The sequence below is a fragment of the Protomyctophum parallelum genome (assembly GCF_964188405.1).
Source record: "Protomyctophum parallelum genome assembly, chromosome: 20".
Lineage (NCBI taxonomy): Eukaryota > Metazoa > Chordata > Actinopteri > Myctophiformes > Myctophidae > Protomyctophum > Protomyctophum parallelum.
The window spans coordinates 40,151,835-40,173,513 of NC_139718.1; the positions used below are offsets into that span (position 1 = coordinate 40,151,835).

General features: G+C 41.6%; 2 protein-coding genes across 3 annotated transcripts; both read right to left on the minus strand.

Moving 5' to 3' along the window:
- Window positions 1-999: 999 nt before the first annotated feature.
- Window positions 1,000-4,138, minus strand: sptssa (serine palmitoyltransferase, small subunit A). The gene is made up of 2 exons (XM_083791775.1): window positions 3,917-4,138; window positions 1,000-2,600 (listed from the first exon to the last, which is right to left on the minus strand). Exons 1-2 carry the CDS (start codon window positions 4,020-4,022, stop codon window positions 2,497-2,499), a joined length of 210 nt encoding a protein of 69 aa, XP_083647901.1. The 5' UTR covers window positions 4,023-4,138; the 3' UTR covers window positions 1,000-2,496.
- Window positions 4,139-5,509: 1,371 nt separating this feature from the next.
- eapp (e2f-associated phosphoprotein) lies at window positions 5,510-11,755 on the minus strand. Of its 2 annotated transcripts, none has more exons than XM_083791889.1 (6): window positions 11,588-11,755; window positions 9,207-9,394; window positions 7,961-8,074; window positions 7,664-7,778; window positions 6,963-7,076; window positions 5,510-6,219 (listed from the first exon to the last, which is right to left on the minus strand). In XM_083791889.1, the coding sequence occupies exons 1-6, from the start codon at window positions 11,665-11,667 to the stop codon at window positions 5,907-5,909; spliced, it is 924 nt and encodes a 307-aa protein (XP_083648015.1). In that variant the 5' UTR covers window positions 11,668-11,755; the 3' UTR covers window positions 5,510-5,906. The 2 variants fall into 2 exon arrangements, with proteins under 2 accessions (XP_083648015.1, XP_083648014.1); XM_083791888.1 differs by having other exon boundaries at window positions 7,961-8,077.
- Between the last annotated feature and the right edge of the window lie 9,924 nt (window positions 11,756-21,679).

Genomic DNA, 21,679 nt, shown 5'->3' on the forward strand with positions numbered 1-21,679 from the left:
AATTTCACTCTGAGAGTGTACAAATGGAACGGCTCCATTTGGTTCCATTTGTACACTCCATTGTACACCATTGGTTCCTAATTATCCTTTAGCTGGGGACACCCTGGAACTCTCTCAAGGACCCCTAGGGGTCCCCGGACCCCACTTTGAGAACCACTGGACTAAATAGTGTCTTAATGAATCTACTGTTATCTCTATAGACTACTTCGGTTTTCAACCCTTTCATATCACAGTCCATAATTTATTCATTTGAGTCATCATTATACCCAAGAACAGAAGTTATGCTGGAACACCTGCTGAGTGGCAAAAAACTAATTTCTGACCTTGAGCCCAAATATCCGTACAGAAAAGTCTGATCTGAATGCATTAAATGTTAAAATCATTTTGCCACTCACTTTATGCATGCTCATAACCCCCATTCTTCCACATTCTCTTTATTGTGTAGACCCCTTGTAAATTAAGTAATGCAGATGTTTAACAATAATTTAACTCTTGAGATCGTAACTTGGTTTCATGTTATACTCTCAAGAGTTAAATATCTAATCAGGGTCCATTTGGTTACCAACAACTCTCCATCATTTAGCTGGGGACTATCTGGAATCCCTTCAAGGACCACTGGGTGAAAGCCACTGGACTACTACTAGATCAATGTTGTCTAAGTCTTAAATTACACTACAGAAATCAAGTAACAAGTTCAACCGGACAACGTTTTGTCTTTCTCCCTTGGCCGTGCTGCTCATCAGTCTATTTCATAACCTGCTTATTGGTTTGTGTTTTTTTTGTATGACTCATGCTGCCAAACAAATATAATGGCCCAACTTAAGTCTGCATGGAGTAAGTCACTTATTGTATGATAGACACATATTGTTATAAACCTTTTGCGTGAAATCATTAAGAGTTTGTTTTGGTTAACTGACATAGGCCATTATTTTAGCAAGGTGACACATTGATAGCTAGGCTTGGGTTCTGGAACTGAATGAACCTGATCCAACATTAAGGGACCTTAATTGGTTTCCGTCACATTTGGAATTCTGAACCAATTTTTATCACACTGTCAGAGCTGGTAGGTATGTGGACTTCACATCTGCTATGCAATTACAATAGGCTACCAGTGGTTCTCAAATATTAAAATTTCAAGTACCACCATAACTCTGATTGTACAAATGGAACCAAATGTACCCTGTACACTCTCCCTCTTATAGTATAGGAATTGTAAAGGGAACCCTTAAGGAATCTGACCGTAAGAAACCTGAATCGTTAAAATCCTAAAGCATCCAAGCATCCCGAACCACATCGATAGCTAAAGATGGGACAGTGAGGCCAAGTTGTCATTAAGAGTCTTTCTTGTTTAATGTCGTCTTTCAGTGTTAATGCACCAAACTCACAGTAACAAAGTCTGCATTTTGTGCAAAACATACCTGGCAATACAAAATAATTCTGATGCTATTCATGTTAACACTGTACATCAGTGATAGGCCGTATCTATTATTGATAACTTCTTACTGATCTGAGATAGTAAACTATTTTTAAAGCTAATGAGAAAATATTTAATTATTACAGTTGCTATTGCCGGTAATAATATAATATATTTACAGTATATTAGGTCATGAGTCCAACTACAAATCTTTACAAATGTGTAGGCAAGATTATAAACACACCTCATGAGAAAGATATGCCATTTTGAAGGGGAAATGTCCTGGTGTTTAAGCAGTGGAATCATGTATAAAAAGACATTTCAGAAGCGGTGGAATACATCAAATAAAAATATATTATCATGTGTGGAGAAGTTCAAACGAGCCATCAATCAGCAAAAGAACTTCAGCGATAATCGGATCCATTCCATTCGCTCCTTACAGACGCCAACATCAACAAGGCTTGAATGTTTCATGTCATTTGGAGACATTTGTGTGCGTGCAGTGTGTGACACAGCAGGAGAAGAAAAACAAACTAAAAACTGAAAACAAACAGATGCTGCGTGTCACCCCGAATCCAGCAAATAACAACCCTTGTGTCAGTGATGTGACCTGTTCCACTCCACACCCTTCACAGCAGCACCTTATCCACGTGGTAGAGGTTCAGAAAACTACAGTAGTTGGGAATGAGTAACATTAAGGGGAAACCTCCACCCCTCCTTCATAAAAGACACACAGCGGTGAAGCCACATGGTTCTTCTCGACCCCCAAATTAATATGTATTTGGCCGCGGACCCCCAACTGAAAATATTTTGTGCCAGAGAGACCCCATGCAAGATTTTCGCTAAAAAAATATATTCAAATGTTTTTGTTTTTAAATGTTATATTAACTAATTTTAGGAGTGGGAATGACTTCCTGGAACCCACTCAAAAGACCCCCTGGTGGTCCCCGGACCACCCACCCACTAGGAGGAGAACCGCTGGTCAAGCCAGGCAGACAGGTTGGTCGGGCCTGGAGGGGTCAGGCCAGTTTCATTGGTCCAGGAGGAGGTCAGTCAGGTACAGTAGTGTGGTGGGCGCGGGGTCATTGGGCCAGTTGGAAGTACCGCAGGATGGCCATGATGTGCTGAGGCATAAACACATAGCCAGTGTAAACGGCCATGCCTGCTACCGACACCAGCAGAGAGTCTGAGGAACACGGTTAAAGAACAATATATACATCGGTTTACAGAGAGAGAGACATAGGAAGAGCAACACTCACCCTAAAGAGCAAATGTGTTCAGTAACGAATTATTTGTAGTTAATAACAAAGGCTGTGAGCCTGTGACAATACAAAATGAGGTCTGTCAGGGGACCCAATTAATAAAATAATGTAATTAACGTATTCAGAGACTAATCGATTTAAGGCTCATTCATAGTCTGGATTTTCGGTGGTGGGGTGACCACCGAACTACAACATGACGTCACGAGGACAACTAACTATGACACCAGACATTTATGACATATATCAATTACATATGACTTCAAATTTGGGCAAGGTTTCAGCACATAGAATGTTAAAATATTGCGATAGATGAGGTTTTTGCCCAACAACATCTAAAGACATTCTGAAAATAGCTGATTTACAAGCTCACAACACCTTGCAACGTGTGGCGTTGTGAGCTTGTAGATCTGCTATTTTCATAATTATTTGTGGAAACCGAGTCAAGCTAAATGGAATGCCTTAAATGTCTGCCTAAATGTGTAAAAGTGCACACATTAAAAGGAGGTGTAAGTGCTTCTGGTAATCATTGCTAGAGTATCTAGCAATTGAACAATGTGGACCCTGGCTGTTGTAAACAAGTGTAAGGCAATGGGTCGTCCACTCACAGTTAAGTCTTTGTATTGAGTTTGTGCTTGAAATGTACTGTAATTCTGCAAACTGTTAATAAATATTTCAATCAATCAATCTGTCCGTAGTATTTCCAGGGGAGGATATAGAAAGTTTATCCAAAGAGGCTAGAGAGCATACACAGACAGGAAATAAAAATAAAATACAGTGAGGACTGAGGAGAAAGAAGTGGAACAACATGTACTATAATCACTCCTCATTCGATTAAATGACTTGAGTAGAGATATGGCAAGAGATTCAAATTTGTCACCCATCTGAAAATGTATGTAACAAAGAGCTGCATTGACCACAGTTACTTAACAAACACTTCATAGCAATGATTGATTACTACTATGAGAATATACAGTAGATAGAGCTTTAAGCTATTCAACTAAACACTTTGTTTTAACCAGAAAAACAACACATATAGGCAACACCTTCAATCATTCTGTCTTCCAAGTCCAGACACAATTAAGTAGCACAATGTTAGCCTGCTAAAGCTTAAGCTACACGTTAGCACCCTAGGCTACTACAAGGTTATAACACAGTTTAAGAAGATGAGTAAACATCAAAGCAACTCTGCTCGTTTCATTTGTATTAGCATGATGCTAGGCTAAGTGCTGTAAAAGGATACTGAACACGGTCCTCTCCCAGGGCTCCAACATGTACAGAGCTGTGACCAACAGGTACTGGTAATAAAACCACGACAGCTGCTTCCAACAGTCTCCCAGCGACATCATTACACTGATCACTGCTTTAACTGTTTAAAAACTACAGCGAAGAAAGATACTTTTATTCCTTCCTCTCTCTCTCTCAGTCTCTCTCTCTGGAATGAGTGGAATCTTTGATCAGAATGAGATTCACTTCCTGGTGTCTAAACGACAGTGAACATTCCAAGGTATCGGCCGTGACGTCACTCACTGATTCACTTCCTTGATAGCTACCATAGACTGTAAAAGAAATAGATAGCTACCAAGAAGCTACTAGGATTAGTCAGCGATGTCACGGCTTCATTCTGACCCCTCCCTGAAAGAATCTGTCCTGTAAACGTCCTTTATACAGCTTTTGTCCCCACATGTCTCATATTTGCCATTGACAATGAAAGGAGAAAATTAGGACAAAAATACCGATTTGCTCAGACACATATCAGACACAGGATGTAATTTCTCCATTCATTGTCAATGGCATTTAATGTTTATTTTAGGACAAACATCTACACTATAGCCGAATATAGGAGGCCCTCAAAAACAGAACTAGGTGATAACATGGCTGCGATAGATGGTCTGCTGGACCAGTACATTATTTTCCAGTCAGGCTTAATAATTAGATTAATTTAGCTTTCTCCCCTTTCACTCTGCAGTGATGCATGGGATGACTGCAGTACATTGACGTGCACTTCAATAAAGGCCTGATATCATCAGGTGTAGAGTTCCTGAATTCATCAGTTACACCAACAGTTGGCAGCATGAATCTTCTGCAGAGCAGCGCTCACTCATTTTCACCTCTCCAAATCCGGGCACCATATTCTAACATGCCCACATGACATGCTCAAAATAAATAGGGATGTCTATACATGCCTAAAGACGACACGTGAGCTTGTAGATTGGCTGTTTTCACAATTTTTCATGACACCATTGTACAACACAGACTTGTTGTATGTATGATTATGAAATGGCAAAAGAACAAAAAATACCAAAAAACACTGCTTCTCATTATTTCGATTATCCTACAAGCAAGATTACATCATTTATTGTTTCTAAATATGGGTGTCGATAAACTTCAAACCAGGTATGGTAATTGGTAACCTTCCCTTATGTGAAGGTTTAAATATTAAATTGTTTATTGGTTCCAAATATGGGTGTCGATAAACTTCAAACCAGGTATGTAACCTTCCCTTATGTGACTTAATCTAGGGGCCAAAGAGCAAAGACGCAACGTCACGTTACATCAGTGGGAAGGGGCTTCTATCCTAGTTAGTGTGGTTGTAACTTTAAAGCGCTGCTCAATATCCTCCTGTCACTCTATTGCCTTAACCTACAACCCTGCCCTCGGCTTACTAGAATTCATTACGTTAACTGGGCTCCAGCCAGGAGCCCACTTTGCGAACCACGGATCACAGTGATTGGTTGCAAGGGAGGCTGGAGTGTAGATCCCCCTAGTCCAGAGGAACTGACTCTTCTAAGACCTTTTCAAAGACCTTCAAAACAAATTAACAAGACAAGATAAGTCTGTCACTATTCAATTATTTTTATTCCATTTTCCAGGGTAGATTAAATTTCTCATTGAAGTGCATGATGTATTGCTGACTGTTCCTCCAGCCTCCAGGATATGGGAGCTCTAACACCAGGTTTCTGTTTGATGTTGGACTCAACATCTTGTATAGACTAACTCAAACGGTCTGATTTTAGCAGAGTCAATGTGTGTTCAGGTGTGTGCTTATCAGGCAACATGGCAAAATGTCTGTTCTCACTTTAAAATAAAAGTACTTTAAGGACAGATTGTGAGTGCTGGCGTTATTTTCGTCATTGGAGCCGTGAGTGAACCCAGCCAGTAAGTGTGTCATGTCGTTATTGTTTGACCGTAGTCCGAAGTCGTTGCTCGCAATCGCATTCATTCCTTCTAGTTTAGCAGTGACTGGCCAGGATGTTGAAGAAATGATAGACTTCGTCTCTATCAAACACGGCCACTTCAGTGGAGCACTCTGAACACAGGACAGGATGGTAAACCTCGTCGGAGTCCAACACGGCTGCTGATGTTGCTGCTGACGTTGATGCTTCCAATGTTGTTGTTGTTGTTGATGCTGCTGCCGGTGTATTCTTCCTCTTCCTGTTCCTGTTTCTCTTGTGGTTTTGTGTTTTGTATCGTAGCACCTCATCAGTGTTGACGCTACAGTTCAGAACAAACATGGCTCTGTACTGAGAGCGATACCTGTCGTGTCTGGAACAGAAGAAAACACACGACCATGTCACAATGCAAGTATAGGACAATACAACATGATGCCTCAACAGTATAACATATCACACTTATCACACAAATATAATAGCAAAAATAATCAAATATAATAAATGAGTAGCCTTGTCAGGAGGAGCCTATCTCCTGTTTATGTAGTGTGAGGTAGCTTTTGATGTACAAGCACACCCCTGATGCTAGTATGTCAGGGCCTCCCAAAATAGCCCTTGATGCCGAGTGCTAAGCAGGGAGGCTGAAATATACAGTACTGCACAATGCAGTACTGTATTGGTTGGTTACTGAAGGCAACAACGAACATCAGGATGATTATTAGTGCCCTAATTATCTCTTAAGAGCAAAACAAGATCACATTTGATCAATGCAGAATCATGTGGGATCATCAGTTATATTTTTATTAAAACAAGTGATACGTATGCTTTGATAAAATGATTAAGCTCTGTTCTATATTCAGTCTCCCTGTCTCTCCAGCTCCAACAGAAAATAAACTTTCAGGTGGGTTACCAAATTTTCATCCAATCAGGAGCGAGAGGACAATGCATCAGCTTCAATTCTATAGTGCTCCGGTTTCAAATTTGTCTGCTCATTGTTTTATATTTGTTTCATCACTTCCCATTTCACTTACGAGTTCACTCCTAATATAAATGTATAGGTGCAACTGGTCTAAATGGCTTAAATTCACACGAGGACATCCTTAGTATTAATATTCTGACCTCTGGCAGTCCAGACAGAGTGTGATCATACAGGAGGGGCAATTAAGGACAGCATCACTGCTGGACAGATTCTGGACAGTCCCTTTACACAACTTGGCACGCTTTCCACTGTACCTGGACAATAGAGAGACAGACAAGGAGACAGATTATTTGACCTTACTTTCCACTCTACCTGGACAGTAGAAACAGACAAGACAAGGAGTCGTGCTAGATATGTCTAAGACAGTGGTTCTCAACCGGTGGGTCGGGCCCTCCTGATGACAGTTAAGCGACAATGGAAGGACTTTTAAGACCTTTTTAATACCTCAAAAAAGAATATATATATATACACAAGGCCAAAATTGTGAAATGAATATTAAAATTAAAAGTGTTGTAAATCTGCTATTTTCACAATACAGTATGTATCTGTATGGGAATGGAGTCAAACTAAATGTAATGCCTCAACTCTGACAATTCGAAATATTTTTCTGGGTCCCCAGTTCAAATGTGATTATTTTGGGGGATCCCCAGTTCAGATATAATTATTTTGGGGGTCCCCAGTTCAAATGGCATTATTTTGAGGGGTCCCTAGAGCAGAAATGATTATTTTGGGGGGGTCCTCAGTTCAGATATGATTATTTTGGGGGGTCCCCAGTTCAGATATGATTATTTTGGGGGGTCCCCACTGGGGTACCACGGTGGTAAAGACAGGCATGTCGTACTCTCTCCTCTTGGCATCGACCCAGGCCTGGTCTCTGTCATCCTCATCAGGATCGTATAACAGCTCGTCATTGGTCAGAATCCGCCGCTGGCTCCGCCTCTTTCCTGTGGAGCTGCCTGGAATTAGAAATAGAAGAGTATCTAAGAGTCATGTTTAAAATCACTTTCACAGAGCACTACCAAATCTGAAGAGATGCATAATATTAACTTAATTTACAAAGCACCATAGTGCTAAAGCACTTAAGTGAGTAAAACCAACATTAATGCATGTACACAAATAAATGGAAGTAAATACGTACTTGGACAGTTTTCCTCGTCAGAGTCAGAGTCAAAATAGACATCGTCATATAAAGTTTGGGGTACTGGGACACTGGTCTGTCCCTCTGGGAGGACACTGGCCTGTCCCACTGTATCTGCTGGAAGACAGACAGACAGACAGACAGACAGACAGACAACATTTTCATGTTTGACCAACAAGCTTGCATCCATTCTATTTTTGCTTTCTGTCTTATAATTAAGTTAAAATCATGTTAAAAGCGGTTTCATCTCATCTCAAATAATTGGTTATACATTATCGGTCCTTAAATGTGATACATGTGAAGGGAATCACGTTTTGTAACAACATATGATCAATAAATACTGGTCTGGCTGGCACACAAACATCTCTAGTCTTCTCCACATATCTCTGTTCTGTTCATTATTCATCTCAGCCCTTCCATGTGGCAATTGTTTCTGTGTGAAGTTGCTGTGTGTGGTGATCAGACCTGTGCATGTGGCTGTGTGTGTGTGTGTGTGTGTGTGTGTGTGTGTGTGTGTGTGTGTGTGCGCGTGCGTGCGTGCGTGCGTGCGTGCGTGCGTGCGTGCGTGCGTGTGCGGTGATCAGACCTCTGGCTGTGTGTGTGTGGTCAACAGACCAGTACGTGTGGCTGTGTGTGTGTGTGTGTGGTCTCAGACCTGTGTGTGTGCATGCGGTTCAGACCTGTGTGTGTGTGTGTGGGGTCATCAGACCTGTGTGTGTGTGTGTGTGTGTGTATGTGTGCGTGCGCCGTGCGGTCATCAGACCTGTGTGTGTGTGTGCGTGTGGTGTCAGACCTGTGCGTGTGGCTGTGTGCGGTCTCAGACCTGTGAGTGTGGCTGTGTGTGTGTGTGTCACTGTGTGTGCGGTGTCAGACCTGTGAGTGTGTGTGTGTGTGTGTGTGTGTGTGAGAGAGAGAGAGAGAGTGTGTGTGACTGTGTGTGTGTGTGTGTATGTGTGAGAGTGAGAGAGTGTGTGTGTGACTGTGTGTGTGTGTGGGTGTGTGTGTGTGTGTGAGAGAGAGAGAGAGTGTGTGTGACTGTGTGTGTGTGTGTGTGTATGTGTGAGAGTGAGAGAGTGTGTGTGTGACTGTGTGTGTGTGTGTGTGTGTGTGTGTGTGTGTGTGTGTGTGTGTGAGAGAGAGAGAGAGTGTGTGTGACTGTGTGTGTGTGTGTGTGTATGTGTGAGAGTGAGAGAGTGTGTGTGTGACTGTGTGTGTGTGTGGGTGTGTGTGTGTGCGGTCATCAGACCTGTGCGTGTGGCGGTGCCTCCCCAGCTTCCCTCTATGGTCCTGATGGTGGAGTTGAGCTCAGCGTTCATCTCCTTCTCAAACTCGTCTCCGCTGGACGACTCGCTCTCTCCGGTCAGATATTCTCGGATCAGCTTCCTCTTCTGGTCTGGGGTTCCGTTCAGAAGGACCTCCAGCTCGTCCTCTGAACTGGAGACACACCACAAGGTCATTGTAAATGGTAAATGGTGCATTTATATAGCGCCTTTATCCAATGCGCTTTACAGAGATTGGGTGACATTCACCCATTCACACACGCATTCATACACCGATGACAGAGGAACCAGAGGCACCAACCTGCACATCGGGAGCAATTTAGGGGTTCAGACTAACTCTGGGGGAGCCCGGGTTCGATCTGGGAACCTTGCAGTTACCATCCGTCCACTCTACCCCTGAGCCACCGCCGCCCGCTGCTACTACACCGTTACATTTGTTATATTCTGGCTTTAACGAACCTGTTAAAACCTTAAGAGTCTGATTCTACAAATGCCTTCTATAAATCAGTAGTTCTCACACGATTCGATGAATATGACAGGACCTACGGGGAGACCCCAGCAAAATTAGTTAATATAGCTTACACATCACGATGCACGATCAGTTATTTTCTAAAGATCTTGGGGAAAGAAAGTGATTTTTTTTTTTACATTTGAACACAAATGTTGTATGGGGGGTCCCTGAAGAAGGCTTAACGTCCGAAAGTTGTTTTTCTGTCTACTCTGCGTCCTAAATAAAATATCAGCGTGTGCGGCCACTTTCTTGTTTTTTCAATATTTCCACTCCAGTATATTTTAGGTATCGACCCCACCTGGTGGCTATGTGAGGTACCAAATGCATAACAGCTGAAATGGACACCATGTCATGCAAGTTGCAATATCAATCTTCCAGCCTATGAGGAAGGGTGCAAACATTGCGAGCCATTCTATCTAAAATAATAATATACACTCAAAATCACTTCATGACAGAGGCTAAAGAGTATGCCTACCTATTAAACCGGGAAAGCATCAGTGTAATTTTAGATTTATTTGGCTAGATATAGCAGATACAAGCGTCACAATCTGCTATTTTTGGAAAATGTGTGCAAATCTTTGAATGCACTTCTGGGGGTCCTTGGAGCAAAATATTTTTGAGATGAGGGTCAGGGACCCCCATCTTGGAGACATCCTTTTAGCTACAGTGACATCACATGTGAATAGGCCATAGGGAATCAATGTCATGTGTGTTGAACTTGAAGCCAAGTTGCTTCTTGCATGCATTAGGCTCCTTTTTTTTTTTTTTTTTTTTTTTACATATTTTTTTGCTTTTTATTGATTTTTGAAGGGACAGACAGTAGGCTGACAGGAAACGGGAGAGAGATGGGGGGATGACATGCCGTAAAGGCCGTGTCGGGCTCGGGAGTCGAACCCGCGGCACACTGCGACTGGATTACCAGTCCGGTGCCCAGACCGTTACGCCACGGCCTGGGCCCCGCCTTGCATTAGGCTCCTTGTTGTGACTCGGGAGCTTAGACAATGAATAGTGTGGCTGTCACGTGGTCATGTTTCATGTTGCACAAAGTTTGGTTCTAAGACATATATGCACTGTTACACTACATGCACTATTACACACTTACAGTGTAAGACATGTCTTAGAGCAAAACTCAATATGTAATGCTGTCCCACCATAATAGACTATTTGTCCAGGAGAAAATATCCCTCTATTTCAGTCTAATTTGTCAAGTATAGACTACACACTATACACTAACTATAACAGTACACAACTACACTACACTACACACAATATAACAATTAACTTACAATATGTAAATAGCCTTGATACAAGACTAACCAATGCCAATATGTGCACAAACGTGTTGTGAACTATGGTTGTTGATTGATTGAAAACGGCATTAACATTGATGATTGATTGATTGAAAAATGTATTAACAGATTGCAGAACGGGTAGGGTACAGTGACAGTCCAAGGAAGGTACAGGTCAATACATAAACTGCCAAAAAGGATAAAACCAGAAAAAGCATGAAAACGTGTTTACATCAGGGTCCTCCATTGTTTTGGGCTTGTAGATCTGCCTTTCCCCACTCCCTAGGCTAGTGACCACCTTGTTTACATGTTAGCGGTGGGTTAGCATTAGCATAGCATATCATGCTAAAAAGGTGTCGTTTCTGGCTAGCTGCTCTCTCTCCATCACTGGGACATCAGCAGCCACGTAACATAACATCATGCTAATAACAGATGTGTTTATAATAGGACATAGGTGTTGTTTTTGACCTGCTGGCTTCTCTCTCAAAGCTTAGCATCATGCTAATAACAGATGTGTTTATAATAATAAAAATGTGTTGTTTCTGACCTGCTGGCTGCTCTCTCCTCATCGCTGGGACATTCTTCTATCCCGTAAGAGTCCACGTCTGACGGCATGTCAACGTTCATGTTCACTATAATGGAACAAACAAGTCTAAAATGTAAATGTTTCACTTCACAACTATATAACTGCTGCCTGTTGACGCACTGCGCTCAAATTGTGAGACCATGTCCATGTCGCCTTGAAGTGACGTTGCGTCCGAGGGATTTCGAACCATAAACCGCAGTCACATTAGGGTTTATATTTAATTTATTTTACTTTACAGCTCCATGATAGATACATAGTTCCATGATAAAATTCCCAACATACTTCAAATACGATCAAAGAAACTGATATTAAAAGGGCTTTTTATTGGTCATTGACTCATTGTACGTTTTTATATTAAAAAAAACATGCTGTTTTGAGTTGAGAATTCTACTTGTAATTTTTAACTTTGTCCACTTGAGGGAGACAGACAGCTAGTGGAATGAAAGCCGCGAACCTTTCAGCTGACCCATTTCAGTTGCCCAATATCCATATCACACTAATACCAGGTTTTCCTCCACGGTGGAAAGCATTGTGAGGCTGTTATGTTGTGTTCAGAACCATGGACAGCTCCTCTCCCTGTGTCTCTCATAGCAGCGATGCATGTTGTCTTCTTCCCTGACAGTTTTAAAGTGACTTTGAGCCTCTATCTAAAGAGACACAGTGAAGATTCTGTTTAATTCCCCGCTTTACACACACACACACACACACACACACACACACACACACACACACACACACACACACACACACACACACACACACACACACACACACACACACACACACACACACACACACACACACACACACACACACACACACACACACACACACACACACATCGAGGTCCATTATTTATTCAGCATTTGAGCATGCACACAGACCACCATTTGTTATCGTTGGATAAGAGTTTTGTCCACAATTAAATTATGCTGTATTGATGTGGTACCATAGCAGAGAAAACAGGTAAATGTTTATCAAAATAATTATTCTACATCTGTCTTTCATTTTACAGCTAGAGTTAAAGATCTCTAAGGTTCCATTTGGTTACCAATACTCTCATTATCATTTAGCTGGGGACCTGCACTGGTGGTCCCCGGACCACTGGTTGAGAACCCCTTTAGACTTTTTAATTAAATGTGTACCAAAAGTACTGTAAACGTATTGTTTATCTCTGTGCTAAGAGACCTTGAATCATGAATGGCCTCTTGTTCTGAAGGGAGTGACTGTCTGTCTCACTGATAAAATGTTCCTGTTAAACTATTTGATGAACTCCTCTAAGTGACACAAGGTTGCAGCACACAGTACAAACCTTTTATTCCACTAACAATCAGTATAGTTATGCCACATACAGAACATCTTTATTTATTCACTTAGTAATATTGGTATAAGGTGGTTTGTCGTATCACATGTTCCAGGTCCCTGATGCTGTCAACATCTTCTGAAGATATTTTTACAGGAACCGACCGAGAACAAAGCTAGGTCACGGGAATTCAACTTTAATAGCCATTTTATCTCGCCAACCATGACTCCTATCTGGAACATTAATTCCTGCATGCTCGCTTTTGTGTCTACATGAAGAAAGGCATGTAGACACAGCAGAGGAGGAGAAGAGGGTGCGGGGGGGGGTCTAGCCTCGGGGACTGCAGGACAGGCCTTTTGTTATAGTGTCCATGTGACACAACAGATTGAACTAAAGCTGACATATAAATGTTTGATTCATGTTAAACCGTGTTAAATTAATTCAGAGCACATTTACAGTAACACCTACTATCACCTCCTTTAATCCATGTACTGTATGCGCTGGATTTCATTTCATAAATAACATTCTGGTATAAAGGACTCTCTGACAGGAATCATTTCCATATAGCGTACCAAACCAACCCATAATTAGTTTTACATGTCATGGTAAAACTAATGGTAAACAGTAAAAGACACAAGTGAATGACATAAAGAGACATTTATTGACATTCATAGTTCAAATTCTGGACAGATACTGGTCGGCATTAAATTGGCATTTATTTCCCCTAAATGTATGAAAAAACAAATTAATGTATGCTTTGGAAAATGGACATAAATAATGTCAATATACCTGATTTTAACATGCACGGTACATCATTATCAGACCACTCAACATCTTGTAATGACTGGCTGGTTTTGTAGCATTACTTTAGTAAAAATAATAATAATATTGGTCCTTGAATGCTATTACAAAAATATATTATTATTTGGCCACACATTTGTAAAAAGTATTGGTCCCTAAATATTATTACAAAAATATATTATTTTTGCTGCACATTTGTAATCAAATATTAAAAATAAAGTGTGTTATCAGTGGGGACCAATGTTCCAGTTATTAATTTCCTGTCCCATAGTTTAGTTTAGTTTAGTTAGTATTTGCACACAATCACACAGATATACAATCAACACACCTGTCTAACTATACAGTACATGCCTGTAGTTCCATCAATACTCTCCATATGATGTACATTACTGTACATGGAGTACATTCTGTGTAGATCATCTTTACACCTGTGTAATTACTACAGCTATAACACACTTGTTAGTTTAGTTTACACACACAGAAAAATAAAAGTGTCAACTAGAACCTAAACTGGTTCCAGGAAGGACCTTTCAGACCTAGGTTATATTTAAAGAACCATTTAAATTAAGGGTTCTATAAAGAAACATTCAAAGGTCCCTCTAATAATCACCATTCACTAAATAAAGAAAGAACCATTTGAACACCATTATTCTTCTGTGTGTAGTGTATCATTTGCAAACAGTGATAAAGCATAAAGGTACAGTTGAAAAAAATACTATTCTAAAAGCTTTCTCTCCATCTGATCACTACCATCACACTGCAATTAACCACTTTAATCCTGATTCTATGATCAGAGGTCAGAGGTTAAACCCTGTCTGCAGTGAACACCTCGTTTCATCCAGGAGACATGAAGGAAAAATAGTTTTATAAAAGCTTTCTCTGTAAAGGCACAAAGTAACTCCATCTGATCAATACATCACACTGCTGCTCAAATCAATGAACCGTTTTAACCCTGGAGAGACACGTATATGGAAAGTGTAAAGTTTTTAATCAAATTATGCTTTAACCCATTAAGACCTGAGGGGAGGATTCCACAAGTTGCCTTCTAAATCAGTAGTTCTCAAACTGTTTCGTGCCCATGAGGACCCCCAAAATGATGATGTATTTGTCCGTGGACCCCTCACCTGAAAATGTTTTGTGCCAGGGACCCCCCAGAAGAGAAGATTTGCGTAAAGAAAATTATCTAAATTATTAAAAAAGCTGTTTCAAAAACACACTTTCAATATATTAAAAAAATAGCAGATCTACAAGCTCGCAGCGCGGCACAAAGTGACCCGCTGTGAGCTTGTAGATCTGCTATTTCTCCAATAGCCAAATCTGAAATGACACAACAGATGCTTTCCCGGTTTTTATGGCTTTAAGTCAGGCTAATTAAATGAGAACATTTACTCCAGGGCTTTAACAGGTTAATTAATCAGCGTGTGTGAGGTGTTCCTCAGAGGTTAACAGCTGTCCTTCATTATGAATTATTAACCTTCATATTTCTTGAAGCAGACTTGGTCGGACGGTTCTGGAGCAGGGTCCGGGGTCGGACCAGGGACCGGGTTGATCCAGGGGATCATCTCAGGAACGTTCCAGTACAGAGCAGGTCGTTTCTTGTAACCACCATCCCAGAAGAGAACACCTTGGAAGAACCAGTCGCTGTCCTTCACACACATCAGTGCCCCGCCCTCATCAAGCTGTAACAACAGGAAGTTGTGTTGTTCAGAGTGTGTTTTTATGTGATAAATATCATGGTTATGTTTCCATCAGTGTGTCACTCACCCAGGAGGGAGGAGTCACACCGGATGCAGTACAGATCGTATACTTGGTGATCCAATCGTGCATGTAAGAAGGCCAGGCCTCTCTGCACTGCTGGTTGGTGATGACTGTCACATTTCCCTCATGGAGAAGGTCAGTGACCCCTGGATTGTCTGGGGAAACACACACAGGACGTACACACACTTTATAAATACAGAGGAAATTTATATTCCATTAAATATATAGATATATAGACATATAGATATATAGATTATTTTTAACAGTTTGTTTGCCTAAAAGGGACAATAGGTGTATGTATTTATTGTTCACACATTTTCAAAAATAGCGATCTATAAGCTCATAACATGTGATGTGCTGTGATCTTGTAGATCTATTTCTACTCTGAATATAATATTGAGTTGAATTTCCAGTGAAGTGTCTAAGCAGATGTACAGGAAGTCCCGCCCTAATTCCCTACAGGAAGTGACGTTACAGCTGTGCAGATCTGTTTACATCGCAGGACATGAAAGCTGTGCTGTGATTGGTCAAAGAAAGACAGCGCCCCATTATCAGTACATGCTGATAATGTGACCAATCAGATTCCTTGTCAGCCTGTATGAATGTGTGTGTGTGTGTGTGTGTGTGTGTGTGTGTGTGTGTGTTGTTTCCTCACAGACACCCCGCCCCCATCCAGCTATGACGCAAGTAGAACCAGCAGGTAATACGTCATCAGCCTGAGGGAGACAGATGGGTCCAACATGGTTGGTGAAGTTGACAGGATGGGACAGTGTGGCCAGAAACATGCCACCCTTAGGCAAGCTGGTCGAGTTGGGATGCAAGTAGACCTAAAGAGAACAGACACATGTTTAGATAAAAACACATAAGACCTGTTTCCAAAACATTTTCAAAAGAGGCTCAGTTCGTAGATCTATTTTCAAAGGATTTTAACATGGAACATGTTTGACTGAACTGAAGAGCAGATAGTTCAGTGCTTTGCTCAAAGGACACATTGGCTGTTGGAATTGAACCTACAATAAGCACCAAGCACCTTCCTGGGGGGGACGACGACTAAGTCTTGACCTTTGACCTCTACCAGCTGAATCACTAACTTCATAATAATTAATGAATAATAAATGAATAATTATAATATAAACATTATAATGTATCGCTCGTTATGTAATATGTTCTGACATATTGAAGTTCATACCTCTTCTATCATGATCTTCTGAGTGGGTTCAGAGGTCGAGCTGCGGTCGTGGGCTCCGAAGACCACATAGTCACCAACGCTGGAGAGACAACAGAAACAAATGATTATTTAATTTGAATTCCATTATCAATAAGTAACTATTTAACAAATTTTGTCTATAAGTAGCGCAGCTATGGGTTGGTTTTAAAACATTACATATTTAGTCACTTTAGCCCTATTGTTAAAATAGCCGATCTACAAGGTGAAAACACGTTGCTGTGGCACGTTGTGAACTTGTAGATCAGCTGTTTTCGGTTCATTAATACCACAATAGGACCAGGGTTTAAATGGTTAAATGAAAACAAGGTTTAAGCCATTTAGACCTGAGGCTGATTCTATAAATTATGGACACAATGTTGTGTCCATATGGACCTCTTGAATGTTGTGTCCATATATGGACATCTTCCACCTAGAATGACTAATGACCAATAGTAGGGTCAGGTTGGAAGAGATGAAGTGACAGACAGAGAGAGATAATAAACAGTGTTTAATTATATCTCAACTCTATGTTTATTACCTGACCAGCCTGTGAGTCACAACAAAGGAGTCGTTAATCAGCGTAGCACCTCCAACAAAGGTTCCATCAGGTCTCTGAAAGATAAAAAATAAATAAATTCTATAATAATAAAGTGTGAATCAAAGACAGAATAAACCTTTTGCCGTGTGACGTCGTCGTACAATGGAGCATAAATGAAACACTCCTCCAACATAATATGACCATGTTCTATTAGCTCAGTGGTTCTCAAAGAGGGGTCTGGGGACCCACAGGGGTCCCTGGGGGGGTTCTTGGGGGTCCTGAGGGGGTTCCAGGTGGTCCCCGGCCATTTGTGTTAGGCCAACACTTTTCAAACACTTTCTATACAATTTGAAAATAAATGATCTACAAGCTGTCGCATCGTGATGAGCTGGTAGATCTGCTGTTTTCCAAACATCTTGAACGACAGCGTTGAGAACCACTGTATTAACTGAAGCAAGCAAGAATGTAAATATGAATTTAATTTAGCATCAATGTAGAGTTTCTTTTGATCTTCTCTATTTGAAGGAAGACAAAAAGTAGGATGCATGGTTTCCTCTATGTCTGGATATACCGTTGAAGTATAATTCACCTTCATATACTGTTGTATAAAATATATTTACCTCCATATACTGTTGTAAGAAGTATAATTTACCTCCATATACTGTTGTATAAAGTATAATTACATAGATTTACTGTTATTGAGGGACAGTGGGGCACTAGCCCCTCCTATATGCAGCTTTAAGGTTTGTCTTTCAACTATGCTTGTTTAAGAAAACACCAATCCAATCCAATCCACTTTATTTATATAGCACGTTTCAAAACTCAGGGTTTACAAAGTGCTGTACAGGAGAAAATAAAAACAAATGCACTAAAGCTACCACACAGAATAACAACAGCGAGAAAACAAAGTATAAACAGTGAAAACAACTGAGACAGAAAAGCAGCGCATCACAGTCACATGTCAGTGAGACAAAACATATACAAGGACCGAAGGAACTCAAGCCTAGGTATAGAGGTGCGTCTTTAGGCGAGATTTAAAAGTCTCGATGGAAGGGGGAGTATAGACCTCAATAAGGTCAGACAGATAAAGAGGAGCCAGGCCATTAATAGATTTAAAGACAAATAAAATAATTTAAAAATCAACTCTGAAGCAGACAGGGAGCCAATGAAGGGAGGCCAAGACAGGTGTGATATGCTCACGTCTGCGAGTAACATGTGAGTAGACGTGCGGCAGAGTTCTGGACTAGCTGGAGTCGAGCAAGGGAGGCTTGATTTAAACCAACGTACAATGCATTACAGTAGTCCAACCGCATAAATAAAGGCATGTAGGCTATAACCCGCTCAAAATCGCTAAAGGATAGCACATATAATTACCATGGATATAGGCCTACTGTTGTATAAAGTAGCGTACATTTACCTGGATATACTGTAGTATAAAGTATAATTACCATGATGTAAGCGACCCAAGGCCAAGAGTGAGGAAAAGATTCTTCGCCATTTTCCACGCGTGAAACAGGAACATTGTTCCTCTTCCCGCACTGTGGCATCGGGGCCACAGTGGTTTGAGGAGTGGTTGGAGTGGTTGGAGTTGTGGACGGAGTGGTTGGAGTTGGAGTTGTGTACAGAGTGGTTGGAGTGGTTGGAGTTGCGGACGGAGTGGTTGGAGCGGGAGTTGGGGCCAGGTCCCCCATCTCTACACATGGACACACAAGACATGATAAAACAACAGGACAGCTCTATGAATAACAGATAAATACAGGCGACAAGACACAGATCATAGATATAGAATTACTAAAGACCTATAGGCTAATAGTCTATACTTGCTATACTATAATTGTATGATGAATTAAAATATCTCTATATGCTAATAGTATCCTAATCATTGCTATAGCCACAGTAAAAGGGGTCTCCCTGTTATTTTAACCAAAGGCACGTAATGCAGACAAATTGGAACTGGAACATTCTAAGATGTATATATAGCTATGATAAATTGCAAAAACAAAGAAAAACAAAGCACAACAACATCCTCATTATGTCAGTTGTCTTACCGCGGAGCAGTACCACCAGCATTATTATTCCCACAGATATGAGCAAACCGAGGCCAACAATCAGACTAGTACGGAGGCTCATCTTGGCTGCGACAGAACCCCAGATCTGAAACACACACACAAGAGCACACACTTTGATCACAGCAGCTGTGCAATGCACCCTAATAGGCCAGTGCACCGGTGCGGTATTTCCGAACGCGCCTTGCAGTATAGCACCGCAGCTCGCTCAATGCTTATATGACATATGATATCAAGGCATTTAAGTAATGTAATAAGTTGCTATAACCCCGTACCCCTGTCCCACACAAGTGATACCATAGACCACAGACACAGGACCATATGCATTGGGGGACAAAGTTCTTAAGAATGTGTTGTTGCGACTGTAGGCCACTGTTTACTATGAAAACCTACATTTCCCGTCAGTCAGTCAGTAAGTGTGTCATGTCACGCCTCGTGTCATGCCTCCATATATGGTCACGCCTCATGACATCACGCCTCGTGACACGTCACGCCACCATATATGGCCGTTTCCATATATGATATAAGATCACGACACTGACCTCATCAAACCCTGGATAGCCATACATGGAAAAGACTGGATCATCACCTAGATCTCCATATATGGAGCTGAGCCGGCCAGCAACTCTACATCTGACCTCAAACCCTTAGATCTCCATATGGAGCTGACCTGTTCTGACATTCCATACGTAATTCCTTCCCCACCCGTCCTTCCTCTTCGATGTTTCCCTTTTGACTGATACCTGTCCATTCAAACTCTAGACGGGCCCGCCCCAAAGTTATTAGTAGAGTTCTCAGGCCCAAAAATGAAGGCCCGGCCCTACCTGGGCCCTCATCAAACCCTGTACACTCAAGACACTGCCCCCGCTGCCACCCTTAGATCTCCATATATGGAGCTGACCTGTTCTGACATTCCATATGTTGATCTGACCTCATCAAACCCTGTACACTCAAGACACGCTCCATGGCCAGTACAGAATTAATTCCATATGTTGATCTGACCCCCCCATGCCAAAGCACCAGCGCTCGCCCAGCAGTCTGCCGTCACCCAGGCAGATGTGTGCACGTGACCTCACTTCTCGCCCTCAGGGCGTCTTACTGGTATAGTCTGATTGGCAAGATGGTCTACTGTTATTTATCTTTCTATTCCCACAACAATATAGTCTACAGAAAAATACAACAAGTTTCCTCAGTGTTTGTGTTGAGTTGGGACCGTGTCTGCTGTATACACATACATACATATACACATACATGTACACACACACACACACACACACACACACACACACACACACACACACACACACACACACACACACACACACACACACACACACACACCACACACACACACACACACACACACACACACACACACACACACACACACACACACAATTGGTATTATTAAAGTGGAGACGTTTAGCAATGTTGCTCATTCCACTGACGCGTGGTCATGACAAGCTGTACCTCGATCGTTGTAAAGGTGACTAATCAACGATTAAAATGATGTAAAACACAATACCAATTGGTATTATTAAAGTGGAGAAATAATGGACCAAAGTTAAGTTTCTGGTCCCTCACGGATCACCGCCCTCACGGAGCACGGCCCGCTCACGGAGCACGTCTCGCTGGGTGCTATTGGGAGATGAACGCTGTCCCATTTCACAGACATGCACAGAGCGTGTAACCTGACTCTGCCAGCTGGGGGCGGTATTGAGTAACCATGTTCCCCATGTGTGTAGCAAGCTTCTTGGATCTGGCAGCGTCGGGTTACAGAGCGTGTGCCCTATGCCACCTACACAGGGTAGTGCCAGAGAGGCAGAGGGCGCTACACTGTAGCGCCCTCTGGTGCTGTAGCGGCGACAGCACCAGAGGCAGAGAAACTCCGACAGTAAGATCACAACGTGACAGGAGGAATGATTACGCTTAACGAGAGTACATGGTGGACTGTAAAAATACTGCGGCCAGACACATGCCAGAAGGAGATGCCCTGCATATGGGAAATTGTCCACAAAATGCAACAAATCAAATCACTTTGCAAAAGTTTGCAGAAGCAGAGTTGTAATTGAGATACAGGCAGATAGTGAATCAGATGATGATCTTAATATTGAAGCAATCAATATTGAGGAGGTTACAAGCAGTGCAGAGGAAAATGCATGCATGCACTCACTTTACTATATGCGTCTCAGACATGCCAAATAAAACCAACATATATAATTCCATGATGATACAACATTTACATTTATTCCACATAGCTAAACCTTTCCACGAGACTAATTCACTCGGACAATTTTCTACGTGCCAGCTAATAAAATACAGTAAAGAAATGGCCTATTCCTGAAAAACGGAATATATTGCCCTTCATTTTACAGTGTGT

Coding starts and splice junctions, on each gene's coding strand:
- sptssa (XM_083791775.1), bottom strand. CDS start 4,022: ATGATGTCGCTGGGAGACTGTTGGAAGCAGCTGTCGTGGTTTTATTAC. Junction 2,601..3,916: donor CTGGGAGAGGACCGTGTTCA/GTATCCTTTTAC, acceptor CGTGTTCCTCAG/ACTCTCTGCTGGTGTCGGTA.
- eapp (XM_083791888.1), bottom strand. CDS start 11,667: ATGAACGTTGACATGCCGTCAGACGTGGACTCTTACGGGATAGAAGAA. Junction 8,078..9,206: donor AGGCACCGCCACACGCACAG/GTCTGATGACCG, acceptor TCTGTCTTCCAG/CAGATACAGTGGGACAGGCC. Junction 7,077..7,663: donor GTCGATGCCAAGAGGAGAGA/GTACGACATGCC, acceptor TCTATTGTCCAG/GTACAGTGGAAAGCGTGCCA.